The sequence below is a fragment of the Cyrtonyx montezumae genome, unplaced genomic scaffold (assembly GCF_038088225.1).
Source record: "Cyrtonyx montezumae isolate F1298 unplaced genomic scaffold, pur_monq_1.0 scaffold_1, whole genome shotgun sequence".
In the NCBI taxonomy this organism is placed as follows: domain Eukaryota; kingdom Metazoa; phylum Chordata; class Aves; order Galliformes; family Odontophoridae; genus Cyrtonyx; species Cyrtonyx montezumae.
In genome coordinates, this window is record NW_027071825.1 from 13329849 (window position 1) to 13346998 (window position 17150).

Sequence of the window (17150 nt, forward strand, 5' to 3'; positions counted from 1 at the left end):
AATAGCAATGCTGCCATGGTCATTGTTTACAACGTGTGTAAATAATACAATCAATCATTCTTCTCTCCCATTAGACACATTGGTTTTCTCCATGGAAACTGAGTATCAGATGGTGTTAGCTTCAAGACAACTAGACACCACGTGTATCGTATTATCTGAAAACAAAAGAAGTGATTAGCATGCTAACTTCTGTTCTGAGCTGCCACACAGAAAGGCAGGGCACTCAATGTGAGGACAAAAGCCTCCTTGGCCATGGCTATTGTGGGCATGCATCCCATTTCCAGACCTAGTGACACTAACCTTCATCTGTAACACGCTTTGAGCAGCACTTCAGCAGCAGACAGGCATACTGCTGTGAGTCTTGAGTTAGGCAGCCCACTGAATCCCACAACTCGTGTCAAATCCCTTAAATTTCAGCCTTCTAATGCATTCACTGCAACATCAGAACAGCAGGCATAGAAAACAGACCAGAGTGAGCATTTTCATTCAGAGACACTGAATTCAGCACCTCAGGAAAAACAAACTTCCTTTCTCTGTAAACAGAGCTCATAGAAACCATTTAATCTCAGAAAGTAGCTCATGACAACCACAACCTGAAGTGGATGATTAAGGCTGTGCATACTCACTAACCACAAGTACACTTTTCAGTACTGAGGTTAAAATAATATTTTTTAAAGTGATCTTTAAAAAATATGAATATTAAATTCACATATGCATATACAATCTGCCAAATTGAAGTGAGCTCAATACAGAAGGCAAATGTAATACATCGGTACACTGATTGCTTAACCACATAAGCCTGTATCAGTAGACAGATGTCAGTGCAAATTTCTAAGGCAGAGAAGCTTCAGCTGACAATAAACCTACAGCAGCCCTCCTTTTCCTCTCAAAGCCTGCTGTTACTTTTTTTATATACAGACCCTAAATTCCACATAGCAGCTTAGCACAAATGCAGTATGTGCTGACCTGAATTTCTGACAAGCTTCACTAGAGTTAGCACTGAAGAAAATACAATTTGACAGTAAAGGCTCTGCCACAGCTCTGACTTAATATTACGTATCTAGTTGCTATTTTCAGTTTTTGGAAGGAAACATTAAATACTTCTATTCTTTTATCAGCTTCATGTTTCACTGATACAGATCCTATAATATCACAATGATTTATCTAACATTAAACTCCACTTTTAGGTCTACACTTCAGTTTGCAGTTGTGTATTTATTACAAACAAAACCCTGAGGATTGTTGAGTCTTTAGAAATACAGCACCAAAATGCATACAGTACAGAATTCATTGCTCCTATTCAACAGGCATGCAGTGCAATATGTATATTGCAGATGTTTTCAAATGCAGTTTTATTCCAGTGACTATTTGCAGTCTTCACATAACTTTCAAAACAGCATTATTCAAACAAATCACAGTACAACACTTAAGGAATCTTTACTATATACTCCTTTATAAAAGGCTTTGACACAATGGAAAAAGCAGTCAGGAAAAGCCCACGCTACCAGGTTTCTTGATAAACAAAATACCAGTGAATCCTGTACCCATGAGCAGAAGTCTCCATCACAATGCTTTAAGACACCTCTTTAAACAAACAGGTCTACATTTTGTTTAGCAGACAAGTTTATATCACAACACTGTCCATTAAGTTTTGTGCTTTCCAAAAGGCAAGCATACTGCTGAAATAAAATTCCCTACCCAACAGGAGAGAGAAATTCGGTAAACATGTATTTGTTCTGCATTCCAACAGAATTGAAATTCTCGTTACACTAAAAACAAGTGTATTCTGCTTATACCTTCTTCCTCTTAGTCTTCTCCCCAGAGTCCAGTTTCCGTTTCTTAGCATAAGCTGGTTCATCATCTTTTTCATCATCTTTCAACAAAAGATCGAATTAATTAATAAGTCAGTAATGCCATGTTTGTGATAAATACCATCCCCATCCCCAAACAACCCACTCAGCCACATCTAATATTCTTGGACAAAAGGCACAGTAATGCTAGCTGACAACATTCTCATTTTCAGAACATGGATGATATGTGGTCAGAACAGGAACGTTTTGTAGTTTTAAGTGAGCTCAGCTAAGGAAAGGCTTTGTTACAGCAGACACTGCACAGTACCGACTCCAAAAAATCACTGTTTATATAGGTAAGATAAAAAGCTAGAAAACATGTTTTAGAAGCAGAAAGTAGCATTAAAGCCAACAGGGGAGGGTTTGGGCTGGAAATAAGGAAAAGTTTGTTCCCAGAAAGAGCGATGACATATCAGATCAGGCTGTCCAGGGAGGTGGTGGAGTCACCAACCCTAGAGATGTTTGAAAAAACATGGAGATTGTGGCACTGAGGGACACAGTGGGCATGGTGGGGATGCACTGGAAGCTGAATTAGATAATCTCACCGGTCTTTCTGCTCTTAATGTTTCTATGACCTCCTATACACCTGCGCACTACACGATATCCTGCAGGAGGGCTCCAAGCCAGCCGTGAGCCCCAGTAGCAGCAGCTGCTGCCCCATCTGCCCGTACCTGACACCGTGGACTCCTCTTCCTCAGGCAGGAATCTGGCCCTGCCGGCAGGCCGCGGCGCGTCGTCGCCGTTGTCCTCGTAGATGTTGGACCACTTGATGGCCATATCGACGGCGGGGTCCGGCGGAGGCTTCTTCTCGGGCGGGCTGTACGCCTCCGGCGGCGGAACGGCGTTCGTCTTCCACGCCTTAAACTCCTTGGGCGGCTGCGGGAGAGAGCAGAGCAGCGATCAGCCACACGTGCCGGACCACAGCAGCCGGCGGGCTGGGGCAGGGCGGGGCAAGCCCCCCGCCCGCTCTCCCCGGGCCGTACCTCCTCGGGCGCCCGCAGGACGCGGCTCTCCCAGTCGATCTGCTTATTGAGCGGGTTGTAGAGGAAGGCGGGCGGCTGGGACACCTTCCGGAAGAGCTCGTCCGGTGGCGGCAGTTTCGGCCGGCTCCCCGGGCCAACTCCCGCTGCCGCGCCGCCCCCCGCCTGCCGCTCCTCGGCCGAGGCCTCGTCGGCCTCCGAGTCGGAGCTGGAGCTGCCGTAGGCCGCGAAGTAGCCCAGCGGGTCCTCTCCCTCCGCCGCCATAGCGGCGCTGCGCCACTCGGCGCCCGCACGGAAACCGGCCCCGCGCCGAAGGTTCCGCCCGCCGCACCCGGCCTGCTTTGCGGCCGGCAAACGGCGGCTGGGAGGAACGGGTGGAAATCGCTGACCTTTGTGCGTTCGCACTTGAGTAGCAAGGGTTCAGCGCCACTAAGTTAGGGCTTTCTTTTTTTTATGGAAAGTCCATAGATTAAAAGAGAATTAGACGTGAAACCGAGACGACCTCCGTTTCTCCTTTTCACACCTGCGGGCTTCACTGGAGAGAATCGGCGTTGCTCAGCCCCGGGGCAGCAGTTGGCCTCGGGCAGGTAAAGCTCCAACACTGTGCATCCAGCCCCGAGGCACCTCTGCCAATGTCAGCTTGAGACAGCTGCCCTTGGTAAGCACCAGGTACTTCCTAGCACTCTTGCCACTATACATACTCAATTAGTTAGCAATACTAGTCGCGAACCACTGGCAAAGCACTCACGGTCTTTCTTTCACATGCATGTCCTCCCCACCCAGGGAGGACTCCAAAGGCAGTCCTACCAACGCAGGTGTTTCACGTTGTCACTCTTTCCCCCAAAGACAACTTCTCTAAAAAGAACAAAAACCTCTCGCGCGTACAAAACTAAAACCACCCATCCAGGTACTGCACCAGCTACTCCTAGAACCTACTCATTTTAATAAAGGAAAACAGGCAAATATACAAAAGAATTTATTAAAAAAGTCATAAAAATATTTCACTTTTCTTAAAAATGCCCATTATAAACATGAATAAGAAAATACATTCATTTAAAGTCCCAGGTAGGAAGCTCCATGGCAGCAGCACTCCCCACAGGGGCAGGCCCGCTGCTCACTGTGCAGTGCAGCAGGCAGCACACGCTGCATGTTCTGATGCACAGCTGCGGGACAGTTTCCACCTTGGGCTGAAGCCTTTTTTTCAGTTAAGGCCAAGCTCGCTCTCTCCCCATTTACAAGAACCCAAGAAGGGACTCAAGTCTAAGCTTCCAAGGAAGTGAAAACAAGGAGAAGGGGAAAAATTACGTTTGAGAACACAACTGGAACTCTTCAAGGGGTATACAGCAACCAAAGGGATATCAAGACATAAACTTCTATTCATCCTGAGTATGTGCAACTGCAGTTCAAGTGGAAGAAAGAGTTACACCTATCCTCAATTTCAAGTTAGAGAACAAGATTTTACTTGTATTTGGGTACTCAAATCCCAGAGTGCCATCTGTACTGAAGTTTCATTTGGAATAATTTTCACCATCTTGAAGGTCCTCAGATGTTGACAAGAGAAAACTAGGATTTTTATAACAGAAGCTCACACTTTTAGCAAATGTAAGCTATTCACATACAAAATATGGACTACAATTGAACACTGCCCTTTATTTTCAGCTACTCCCTAAACCAGAGCCAACATGAAATGAAAGTTCAGAGATTATACTGAGGTCCTGCAGAAGGCCCGACTCCAGAAAAGGAGAACTCAACTCAGGGTTATTACCTGGCTTTGGGCTTGAATGGAATTACATAGCTGTATGAAAGCCCAAAGAATTTAAAGCCTGAAATATAAAACTTATCTTTTGATATACAGAAAGTATCACTTTCAAGTGCAGCATACTGAATGCAACTACACATTTCCAAGGAAGAGTTTGTCTAGTAATTGTAATGTGGTTAGAGTGGAGTATGAGAGGAATATCACATTATATTGTTTTAAGAAATGAGAACCTTCCCATGATCAAATAGTTTAAATGCCTTCAATTCTAAATGACTCAAAATGTAAACGTGTCTGTGTTGAAGAGCAGGTACCTGAAGGGCAACACTTCCAATAATCTTTCAGTTAAGGACACTCTCCTGTTACAAGATTCCTCCACTCACCCACTGGGACAAAACACAGAAGCCTCAGTCCCTAACAGCATCATACAGTAACATTTTCTTGACAGCCAACACAATGAGTTTACAGCAGTTTACTTTCCTTTTTAAAATATTAATGAGAATTTGTATTTAAAGTGCATCCCAAATCACCAATTTCTTAATTATATACAACAATAATATGCCAAGGATTGTGGATGTATACTTTCTAGCTCAAAATCGGTGTGATACTGAGTGCCTTCCAATTTACTGGTAGGACAAAAAGTCCAAAAAATTAAGAGCCTTCTTATAAATAAGCATAGCTACAGATTTGGTCAGATCTGGTTTTGTTTTTTTTTCCTCCAAATGAAAATATTTTTTGCAAATTATACACATACATGGAAGACATACATCAATTTTGTAAATGAGTTTAAGCTTTTCTGCATGTGAGCTTAAGGTTTTAGTTCAGGAAGTTATTTTTCAATACTCAGGGCTTTTCTTAATCACACTTGCTTTTTCACTCATCACAGAAACATCAAGAAAACTACATCTGTTAGTTACCATTCTGTAACTGCAGCTTAAGTATCTGCAACTAAGCATGGTATCTTAAACATACTGGTTTAAAAACAAAGCAAACAAAAAGAAGCAGAACAACAAAGAAACAACTTTTGCTGGTGTAGTACTACAATCTTAAAAAAAAATCTTTTAAGAAAAACAAAAATTGAGCAGCTAGAGTCTCTCAATTACAGAAAAAAAGGCTCTTAAAAATATTAAATAGCACTGATTGTTTCCTCTGATTACACAAATTTAACAGTTTGAAAACATTTTTTACCCTTAAAAGACATGAAACTCAGTTTCAGTAGCCTTTGGACAAACAGACAAATGTCACTGTGGATGAAGAGAACGTGATCTTAAAGGCAAAAAGCAATTGTTGCTGGAACTAGTACATGGTTCTTGCTGTTCTGACTGGAGCTCTGGAGGGAGAGGGGGTGCACCAGGGTCTCCAGGGCCTGGAAGGGTGACTGAGAAAATCGCACTCTCAGCACTTCCCATCTCTGCAACGGGTAGATTCATTGAATGAAGAGAGACAGCAGACATAAACACAGCAGTGCTATAATCTTCTTCTGGATTGTGCATCTGAGTAGATTGTTTGTCTTTTGTTTTATCAAAAAAATTGGACTCATCAGAATATGATCTAGAAAGATTATTTGTTCCTCCATACAGTGAGGTCATACAGGTGCTGCAGCTTAGACCTGAGACAAAGAACAGAGAATAAAATCAATTATATTACTCTGCACCCTTAAAACTGTGCTCTGAGTTAGTAACGGTAACGCTGTCAAAAACCAATTGAGTGTACTTGTAACAGACTATCCTCTTCATCTTACCTGTGACGTTCCAGTACTCATGCCAAATTAGAAAACACGTGCTGGTCATCTAGTCAACCACGTGAAAGTTTTCTGTATCAGCTACCAGTTGATAAAAATGCACTGTAATTTAAGCTTCACTCTAGGAAGCCACTTCAGCCCTCAGCCCTATCTTGGGATAGAATATTCTCTGTACATTCTTCAAATTAACTTTTTTAAAGCTTCAGTTGCACCATTCTACTCCAAAGCAGACTACATTTGACAGCTGCTATACTTGAAGCCAGGCAAAAATTCAGGCCTTTCATCTGGGGAGTTAAAAATACACTTTCTTCCTTCTTATTTATTTATGGGTGTGGAAGAGGAAGTAAAGGTTTTGGTTTAGAAACTTTATACTTTCTTTTTCTGCCTTCAAATGTGAGTACATATAGCTACTTACACCTTCTACATCAACAAAACTCTGACTATATGAAGCAACAGATTAAGAGAGTCTAATTTTAAGTTCTGACATCGAAGGCAAGAATTCCCCCTCATACTATGTTTGCAGCCTTATCTTGTGCTGAGATGCGAAGTTTAACAAAACCAAAGCATCCTGCCACTGCAGCAAATAGCTTCAACAGAAATGAAAGATGGAAGATAACCACCTATTCTGAGTTCTGAATTAGATCCTCACAGAAAGTAAAAAATGAAGTGTGGAACAAACTTATTCATCAGAACAACACACAGTACAGTTGTTTGCTTTCTCCTATTTGCTATTTATTATGTGTTCAGATAATAAAATGGTAAAGCTAGCAATATATGTCCAGGATTTTAAACCCCAAATGACGATGTTTCCAAGTATGTTGTCCAAAAAACTACAGGAAGAAAAAAAAACCCAACAATCTGTAATAAGCAACATGCAATGAAGAAATGTGAGACTTTGTTTCATAGCTCCTCAAAAAAAACCCTTCTATACAACAGTACATTATTATGAACTTCTCACCTTTGAGAGATTCAAGTTTTTCATTTTTGACTTTCAACACTATGTCTGTTATCTTTTGTAACAGGAAGTTTTGTGTTCTTTCTCTCCTGATGGATTCAACCAAAGCATCCAGTCCCTTGGGGTTTTCTGCCAAGTAGTCCAGTAACTTCCCAGTTTTTTTCCTACTAGAAGATCGAGAAGAGATCTCTTCTGTGTCCTCTCTAGTGAGTATTTTCTTTGAACGTAGGTAATCAAAGTGTCTCTCAGCTATAATTTTGTCACATAAGTAAGGACGCATCCTTTCTAAAGCCTGAAAAACAAAGCAAACTAACATTAGTCAATTATTTAGAAGCTACACTGAAGATCTTTATGAGTATTACAAGTTAATAAAACAGTTTAAAGATGTCACCATGTTATATTGCAAAGAATTTTCTCCATGCATCTATTTAAAAAGGAAAAAAAAAGATTTTTTTTTCTTAAAGCATTCCTGACTTTTGAGTGACCTAATAAGTATTAATGCATGTCAACCAGTAGAGGCAAACACTGAAAATATTACATTAGGTCTGTGGTCATCACATTTCAGAACCGTCACTAAATAAAATGAAAAGAAATTAAACTAATAAAACACAATAGGAACCACTCATTTTGTCTATGTCATCACATTTATACACCATTTGTATCCAGGATACACAACAGTAGCACTGTCATTCTGTGTTTTCCTTATGTTGAGTAAACGCAGCCTCAGGGCAACAGCATGAATGTACTCACTGTTTAAAAGCTGCATCAGACAGACAACATAAATATCGAAGGGACAAAGGGATGAGGCTGGACTCTTCCCAGCAGTGTGTGGCAGCAGGACGAGAGGAAATGGCCACAAACTGATGCACAGGAAGTTCTACACAAACGTGCATGGGAACTTCACAGTGCAGTGATGGAGCACTGGTACAGGCTGCACAGAGAGGTGGTGGAGTTTCCTCTTGAGACATTCAAGACCCACCTGGATGCCTACCTGTGCAACCTGGGCAGGGAGCTGCTTTGGCAGAAGGCTTGAACTCAATGATCTCTAGAGGTTCCTTCCAACCCCTACAATTCTGTGATTCTGTAATTATTCGTGCACACAGGTTCTCCAGCAGATTACTGGCATCCACAATACATGCCCTTCCTTCCAGGTGTACCTACTTTGAACAGACTTACTGGTTGCTTTTTGTCTTCATGAATCTGCTTTCTCCTGGTTTAAGACTTTTATACCAAACACCTGGAGCAACCTGCAGAGCCCTGACATGTGACACCAACCCCTGGGAATTAGCACAGCTCTGATGACTGGCCAAAGCAAAATGGCATTATACCCTGCAGCATAATTTCATCTAACGAGCATCAACTAGTTGCTTAATTTCTTTCTATAAGCAGCAAAGGGAGGGGGGGGAATGCAAGTCTAGCCCTGGGAGGGAATTGCACCCACTGCCTAAGAAGCCCAGCACACAGCCAGTTGCCACTGGAAACGACAAAGCAGAGCCCTGCTCTGAGCCGTGAACTGCAGAGCCACTTTGTATCTTGGGGCACTGTAACACCTCCTACTGAGTCTCATCACTGGGATAGCATGGCTCCCCAGGAACAAGCTATCCTTCATTACCATAATCAATTACTACTCAAATACCAATCTATTTCAAAGGTAATTTATAGGTGCAATATCACTACTTTGAATTCCTCTTCGGAAGATCACGTGCCTTCTCTTATAAGGAAGAATTTATTCACACACATAGCAGAACACACAGAGACCTTCACTGACCTTGGTCATAGGGTTTGCACAACTACAAGCATCTCCAAAACCAAAATGATATTTCTCTTATTTTAATCAGTACATTAATTCAAAACAGAACTAATGCCTGTATTCGCAACTCTGATTTCTGTAACCAATCTACTACTCTATGAAGATGAGTCACAAACGATACCTTTTTACTTGAAAAACAAGCTTTCATGTTACATAATACTACAGAAGTGGCAGTTTCCCTCGCCAACAATTTTCACTGAGAATGAAATACACAGCTCAGATATCCACCAGCTGAAACTTACCAATGTGAAAAAAACATCCCCCTTCTGTCCTTCCATCAAATTTACCTCACTTAATTCAAAGAAAAAGCTATTTGAGAGCCAGAACTGGGAAAAAAAGCTCTATTCTATTAAAGCAATGTGAAAACTTTGCTTTACTAGTGCATGGACAAACAAGGAAGGTTTTTGGAGCAAACTGCCACAGCCAGACTGAATTCAATGTGAAATGAGAGCATAATGGTGTGGCTGGTGGCACGCTGCATCTGTAGCTGGCCCTGCTCTTCTTCTGAGTCTGGTAGTGAGAGGATCCAGTTCCACAACTGGATGACGACCCAATCCAGCTTCTTGTGCCATCAGAGTGCTGGTCTAACTGACTTGGTAAGAACAGAGAAGGGTAGCAGTGCTGCTTGAATCCACTTGCTCTGCAATACACCTCAAGCATACAACTGCAGCAAGCTGTGCTACAAATCCTGCCAGCAACAATGATTTTTTCCACTTCTCATACGTTTCTCATCCCTCTTCCTACCACCACAACAGATCAATCAACAAACTCTGAGGCACAAGAGTCAGTAAAATTTTCAGCTTTAGAAGTAAAACGAAGGTTGTTACTCAAAAGAAAAGTACTGTGTTTTGACTAACACCTTCCTGTGCTGTGCCTTACACTGTATGAAGTGCATCAGTTCTGAATTCCCCAACTGTCCACACAGGTTAGCAGCTTGTAAGGTACAGAAAGAGTAAACACAGCAGAACAGGAGCTTTAAAAACCTGTTGCTTTATCAATGCTTTTGCATATCCCATTGCCTTCTTCCCAGATCTCCAACATTAGATTCCATCCTTTGTAATTTCTCCTTCAGACAAATCCATCCAGGCCAGATGACCCCCTGTAAGAGAGCTTTCTGAGGTCCACTGTCACAACACACACGGGATTTCTGGTGGTACAGCTTTTCTATCTCACAACTCATTGTATAGAACAGACTCCTGCAACGACCTCAGGCAGCTGCTTTAAGTCTTCTCTGATGTGCCAAAACGGTGGGGAGCAAAAAAGTATCAAAAGCCTGGATAAGAGGGGTACAAATTTAGATATTTGTTTATTTCAGTTTTATTACAGCTGTGCACTCACAACAATTAAGCTGGGTCTGCTGTATCTGATATCATAGCTGCCCTGTTCACAATTTAATCTAGCTGAGAGCTGGACAAGCAGGTGTTTCTCTTGTTATGCTCACACATGCCTGCACTGCAAGCTCTGAGCAGTGCTGTGCTGCCTATGCAAAGACAGACCAACACCTGCCCTGGCCCATAGCTCACCACACTGAGAGCACCCAGGCAGATGTACGTGAACTACTCTGGAGCAGCCAAGTGAGCATACACTGAAAGAGCAATGAACCTCCCCAACAGGAGAGGCTCTAGAGTCAGATTTACTATATTGCATTTTGACGATAAAATTAAAGACCTCTCTTACTACACACCAGCCTTCCATCAAGTCCTCCAAATCCATCTTACAGTATGGAACTGTAAGATTAGAGGCTGAAGTGACACCGAAGGACTCCTGGGAGAAGAAACTCAGTCACTAACGCAGCTCAATTTAAATCAGTCTGTATATGTAACATGATGTATTAATAGGTCCTGTCTTCATTTTTTTCTGTTTTTGCTATAACAACCGGATGCTACCTACTGCACTACTACTCTGAGGTTCCACAGAAGCAAGTAGTAACTCGAAAAACATGCCTCACAAACTATGACAAAGCATTTAAAGGAAATGCTGTATGCATAAAGCTATTAAAAAAGATGGACCACAGCTTATTTACAGAAAACAGCATAAAATAAAGAAAATAAAACAACAAAAAAGCAAAGGAAGTTTACTTAAGAGGCCACACTCTGTTAACAAACACAGATTTAAGAAGTTGGTTCATAGGACACTGTGCGTTACAAACAAGCTCCAGGCGCTCAACAAACAAGAGGCGGACTGATCTCACTGATGTAACCAACCACTCAGTGGGGAGCACAGCCCAGCACTGCCCCGAGCGACCACACTGAGACTCGATGGGGGCTTCACTCGGGGTCCCAGCAGCGCCGTATAACCCAACAGGCTAAGAGCTTAAAAGCATCAACGTTCGGCCCGAATAACCACGCTCTACGGGAACGCCAAGACAAACATATCTGCCACCAACCGCCAGACCCCGCGAGGCCCCGCGAAGGTCCGTCCGCCCGCGCAGAACGGCACAGGGCCGCGCTCCTCGGGGCCGCCCCGCCCCGCTCCTCCCAGGCACGCGCCGGGGAACCCCGCACCGCGAGCCGCCCCCGCCCGCTCTGACGGCGCCTTCAGCTTCCCACCGCGCCGGCGCCCGGCCCGGCCCTTGCCTCCTTCTTCACGTCGGCCATCTCGTCTTCCGTCAGCGGCCGCCCGGCCGCGCCCGAACCCTCCATCGCGGAACCGCTCCGACCGCACCGCTGCGGAAACCGCCTCCGGCGCCGCTTCCGGTCCCGGGCCCCGCCCACCGGCCCACGACGAAGGCACGCGGCCGACCCGCCCACGGGCGCACGCGCAGTGAGCCGTGATGCTGCGCCGCTCGCGCGCGGGGCCGCGCTGCCTCTCGTTGCTGCCGCGCTGTTGGGCTCGACGTGTCGCAGCGTCGCAGAATCGTTGAGGGTGGAAAAGGTCTCTCAGATCATCTGGTTCAGCCTTCAGCCCATCACCTCCACGCCCCCAGCGCCACGTCGTGTCATGCTCCGGGTGCTGAATGGGGTACCTGCTTTGCACCGCTGGCTCATTAATAAGCGCATTGCATAGCAAACGTCCTCCTCAGGACACTTAGGAAACACAGGAATACTCACTGTTCTGATCACCGGAGATGGGTGTTCAAATCACAGCCCCACGTGGCTGCAAGAGCGCAGAGCACTGCAGGGCAGATTGAGCGCCTGCACTGATCCTCCCTAATCCATCGCAGCCAAACGTGTGCTTTGGGATCCTGTGGAGCTGCCAGCAAGGTGCTGTGACACTGCTCATGTGAGGCAGGCATCCCCCAGCTGCCCACTACCACGCTTGGTCATTAACTGAACGTCTTCCAGGTCCTCTTCAGGGGGAATGCTGCTGACGACCTCGCTGCCTCTGAACAATAGTTCTGATAAAATCAACTGCTGTGTATCTGGATTTAGGATATTAATTTCTCTGCTCAGTGAGAGCTGCACAGCACTTGAAGAGACAGGTTTCCGGATGCCTGCACTACGGTGGCCAGAATGGGCAAGCTGAAAGGAATTAACTGTGGGTAGAGAGTTCAAGAATAGAATAGATTTTAGCAGATTTACTGCCAATAAAATGGGAATTAAGAGCCCAGAAGCCGCAATAAGACTGCTCTCAATATGATGCTCATTTCAGGTTAGCATCAGTTCAATACTGAGAAGTGAGCCTCAACGGGGAGAAAGATAGAGCTCTTGTTTGAAGGGAGGTGAGAAGATTTCAGACACTGCATTGGTTTATCTAATTATATATGTATGCACATTTAAAAGAAATTTCCAAGTCAGAGAAGTTTCAGAAACTGCTTACAACCTAGTGCTGTTCAAATCATGCACATACAGGCCACAGCACACACTGCAATGCTGTTGGTGGGTGAGAGGAGGCCGCTGTGCTTTGCAGCACTGATTCCTCCCTTTCTGCCTGCACGGATCAGCCTCTCCTCAGGCAGCCTCACCACAGATCAGGGCCTCTCTCTGGGAACTTCATGTTCCACAGCAGATCTGTGCTAGCAAGGAGGAGGAAAGCTGCCAGGCAGAGGGAAAGACTTTGTTTCAGTCAAAGATCCGGATCAGGGGGCCCTGACAAAACTGAATGGATTTCTGGAGCTAACAACTGCAGCTTTCCAACAACAAACCCACAGCAATCAGCTTACACCTCGTAGATTTGGGGGTGATGTGAGGTAGCTGAAAATACAAGGATATCTGGAGTTCACGATGCAGGAAACTGATGCTTCTTTTTGTCAGGTTGTACTTGAAGCATTCACAAACCCAGTGCAGGAAGCCCTGACTTGCTGACGTGATATTCTGCAGCTAAATTTCTTGAAGGGCACTTCTTTTTAAATGACTGTCATATTTTGCTTTTCAAGGTTTTAATATTCTATGAGGTTGATGCTTGTTGATGTGGCAAATGGGTGTAGGATAGCTTTCGTACTATTATAAATTCTGTGTTTAGATCAGCTCTATGTCTTTACTTGTTCTCCAGCAATAGTATTTGATTCTGGTCTGTTAAAAGTCACAGCCCTAGACAAACTATACAAGTGCTATTCTTTTGCACCAGTACTATTACTTTATGGTGGATTTCTTAAAAGAGTAGAAGCAACAATTCAGGCCTTGAACAATTACAGCTCGGGTTGCCACCAGGTGGCACTGAAGGCCTACGAGCATTTAATGCCCATGGCCTCCAGGCCTGGAGTCCGGCATTATCTCTTGCTACCACTCCGGATATCGCAGCCTAAAGACATCAGAGCACAAGGGTCCATGCAGAGATTAGCCCCACCTGCATCGTTTGTAGCACACGGGAAGAAATATTTGGCCATAAAACGTGGAGCCCTCAGCCATATGACCGTTCAATAACAGTTGAAATGCAGTCAACACTCTTGACATCGTGTGGGGGAGGAAGACACAAGCACTGCCTTAAGCATTAAAACACCACTCAACCCGGGTCATTTTAACTGTTGCAACTTGCACTAAATACATGCATGGCAGAAAACAATACTGTGCTACAATAATATCTATTTAGTTATCTTGGATAATAATAACGTTCGTCACAAGCACCGTATCTAAAACACTTGGCCAATACCTCCACCTAGATTATTCTTAAATGTAAGACTAAAATAACAACCTTATAAAAGAGTCAAGTTTTCTTCTAACATGCTGAAAGGCTTTAACACTCCTGTCTATTATTTGCTTTTTCCTAGGCACGTAGCAAGCTTGCAAATAAAAAGATGGCATGAAACGGTATTAAATTAAACGCATGTGCTTGCAGTTTCAAAATAAGAGGCAACAACTACACAGCTCACAGTACAATTGACACTTTATTCCATTGTGATGGGGATATATAGTGTTGAAACTGCAGGAGTCAAAAAGAAAAAAAAAGTGCAAATCTATCTTAGAATAGATTACGGAATGTGTCGATGTTTTTGGCACAGAAAGTGGGAAACTATGTACTGCAACAAGATTTTAAGTTTAATGAAATGCAACACTTCTGTGTTCAGTAGTCATATTTGTGCACTGCAGAACAATACAACATAAAACAGTGACTAACACAATTCACATGCAGCTCTATACAAGTTACATCATACATCCAGTTAAACCTTTTCCGAAAATACATGAGGTCCAATTCTACTTTGTTCACAATCACTTAACAAATACGATTCTTTAAGCAGTCTTATCTTTTCAGTTTCCTTATTGATAAGAACAAAAATAGAGTCTTAAATAGTAAATTATTTTTAAAATGGGTCCACATGAAAGTTGATATTTTCTGTTAAAGTAATTTGGCTCAGACTTTATTAAACATAATGTTCAAGATGCTGAGTGAAACCAAAAGCTGATTTTTCCCATATTTTATCCCCAAATTACTGCAAACAAACAGAAAAAGCAGATTTGTTGTTCTGCATTTCACTGAATGCTTATTTTTATAACTCAGTGTGGTACTACCTATGACCTCTGTACCTATCACACAGAATTCACCCAAAAATCAGAGAACAGCTTCATACAGCAGCAGCTATTTAAGACCAAAAGGGAATGTATTAGCATGGAAATGATAAAAATGCTGAAATGGAAGAATTTAAGGTTATCGTATAAGTACAGTACGCATTCACATTTTCATTGCAGAGAGAGGGATCGTATTCACATTCTGTAGAAGAGAGAAACCCACATATCACAGCTCTTCCTGCACTCACAGTAAAGATAATATCAATGTAAGACCTTGAATGCATATTCTAGCTCTTTCATTTGATCTAAGCTCAAAATAAAAAAAACCAAACAACCTGATTATTATCAACTCTGATAAGTAAATTCAAACCCCACTGCTGAGCTATTAACCACAAGATCTTCTTCACTGACCTGCTATGTCACACAGCCTGACAACTGTTATCAAATGTTTCCTGTGGGCACTTCAGTGTCTCATCTCTCTCTTTTTTTTTTTTTTCTTTTTTCTTTTTTTGGTTTGGAATTTCATGTTATTATTTGTATTAATCAAGGATGATGATTTACATCCGACATCTGAGAAATGTTCTAGTGACAGGATGCACAGGATGCCCATTAAATACGTATGTGTTACAGCAGGAATGTCCTTGCAAAGAAATACTTCGTTTGGACAACAGAAAAAGTAGCAAACAGCAAGAAGAAGCATTTGGCATGATTTTAGTTCTTAGTACCATACTGCAAATGCACAAACTGAAGTGCTTTAAAGCGTTTTTGCTTTATTATAATGCTATAATAAAGAACAATGCTAAAAGCAGAGAGGTAAGAGCAATTCCACTAACCAGCTTAGGTAACTTTTGGCATCAGACTAAGATTCATTAGAACTTTAAGTTATGAGCCTATAAGACAAATGTAGACAAAGCACGTGTGACTTAGAGCACCTAAATTCTGCACCTCAAGTCAGAAAATTTATATACAATTTGAAATCATCACCAGAGGGAATTCAAATCCCTCAGCCACTCCTCTGCTCTTTCCATATACCAAAATGCAGCCTTGAAGGCAGGGAAATCTAACTAGCAACAGGTTAAAGACCAGTCTCAACTCTTCATACCATAGTGAAGCCAAGGGAAGCCACTATTTCCTATTCTGTTGCTTTCAGAGACATAAGCTATGAACAATGTCTACCATATTTTGTTCTAAAGAAGAGTCCTCCTTGTCACTCTCTAGGTATACAGCTCCTGCTGACACTCATCCTTTCAGCCCAAAGTAAAAGCAGACCCCTCAGTTTCTTCTCCCATCTGACACCTACACAAGAAGGGAAGGAATTTAAGACAGTCTATTATGGAGTGAAAAAAGGAGGCAGAAAAAGACAACTGAAGTAGGAGAACTAAGGCAGCAGGAGGAAAAGTCGCTTTGAGGTTAAAAGTAAAAGCATTCATCATGCCACAAACTAGAAACTGTAATCTGAGAGTCAGGAGAAAAAACACAACAGAAAGTTTGAGGCATAAATGGAATGGTGATCCCACAGTCCAGTGCTGGCACAGGACAGCTCCCACTCCTGGGTGAGACAATGGAGGAACCAAGGTAGAGGGATGGGGATGAGGTGTAACCAGGCGCAGGAATATAGACAGGGCAGGTGGGGGGGCCTGTACGGGCTTCATATGACAGATCCCACAGATACAGATGTTTTTAAGGGCAAAGCTTGCCTTTAGATGGTCTCAGTTAAATCTGCAGGGTTACTTTTTGGCACAAAATCTCTGCTGAGTATCAAGTAATTTTAAAATACAAGATGCGTTATCAGATACTTAAAAAGCTCTGAGAGAAGGAGGGAAAGATTTCCCACTGCAACGTTTACAACTTTTAAGGCTGACCACGTGGGTCAGGCTGAAATGATGGTGCAAGGGAATGGAGGAGTCAAAGGGGAAACCTCAGGAGAATCCTTTGGGACAACACACAGACATAAAACCATTTTATTTGCTTGTCACTGTCCTCTCTCTTGTGATGTCTCATCACTGCAATATGCAGAGAATATGACACGTATCCTGGTGGCTGCCAGAATGTTTGCTCCACAATACTGCTAGGTGAGGTGAGAGATGCACTGTGGAGTACCTACGGATATACGTACTTGTGTTTCCTCCCTTATGACTGTGTGAAAAAGCATGCAGGTTTCTAAAGAATACTGAAG

The 17150-nt window shown here is 43.1% G+C and overlaps 2 protein-coding genes across 2 annotated transcripts; both read right to left on the bottom strand.

Moving 5' to 3' along the window:
- Window positions 1-648: 648 nt before the first annotated feature.
- CUNH1orf52 (chromosome unknown C1orf52 homolog) lies at window positions 649-3120 on the bottom strand. The gene is made up of 3 exons (XM_065741080.1): window positions 2834-3120; window positions 2522-2726; window positions 649-1873 (listed from the first exon to the last, which is right to left on the bottom strand). Exons 1-3 carry the CDS (start codon window positions 3092-3094, stop codon window positions 1791-1793), a joined length of 549 nt encoding a protein of 182 aa, XP_065597152.1. The 5' UTR covers window positions 3095-3120; the 3' UTR covers window positions 649-1790.
- A 2166-nt stretch (window positions 3121-5286) lies between these two features.
- BCL10 (BCL10 immune signaling adaptor) lies at window positions 5287-11771 on the bottom strand. Its single transcript, XM_065741104.1, has 3 exons — window positions 11669-11771; window positions 7286-7574; window positions 5287-6195 (listed from the first exon to the last, which is right to left on the bottom strand). The coding sequence occupies exons 1-3, from the start codon at window positions 11732-11734 to the stop codon at window positions 5828-5830; spliced, it is 723 nt and encodes a 240-aa protein (XP_065597176.1). The 5' UTR covers window positions 11735-11771; the 3' UTR covers window positions 5287-5827.
- Between the last annotated feature and the right edge of the window lie 5379 nt (window positions 11772-17150).

Excerpts from the sequence above, each read along its gene's own strand:
- CUNH1orf52 (XM_065741080.1), bottom strand. The coding sequence starts at position 3,094 with ATGGCGGCGGAGGGAGAGGACCCGCTGGGCTACTTCGCGGCCTACGGC. Across the intron at positions 2,727-2,833 it reads TCCTGCGGGCGCCCGAGGAG|CCGCCCAAGGAGTTTAAGGC; the intron begins GTACGGCCCGGG and ends TCTCTCCCGCAG. Across the intron at positions 1,874-2,521 it reads AGAGGAGTCCACGGTGTCAG|ATGATGAAAAAGATGATGAA; the intron begins GTACGGGCAGAT and ends TTTTGTTGAAAG.
- BCL10 (XM_065741104.1), bottom strand. The coding sequence starts at position 11,734 with ATGGAGGGTTCGGGCGCGGCCGGGCGGCCGCTGACGGAAGACGAGATG. Across the intron at positions 7,575-11,668 it reads TGGCCGACGTGAAGAAGGAG|GCTTTAGAAAGGATGCGTCC; the intron begins GCAAGGGCCGGG and ends TTTGTTTTTCAG. Across the intron at positions 6,196-7,285 it reads AAAACTTGAATCTCTCAAAG|GTCTAAGCTGCAGCACCTGT; the intron begins GTGAGAAGTTCA and ends TCTTTGTCTCAG.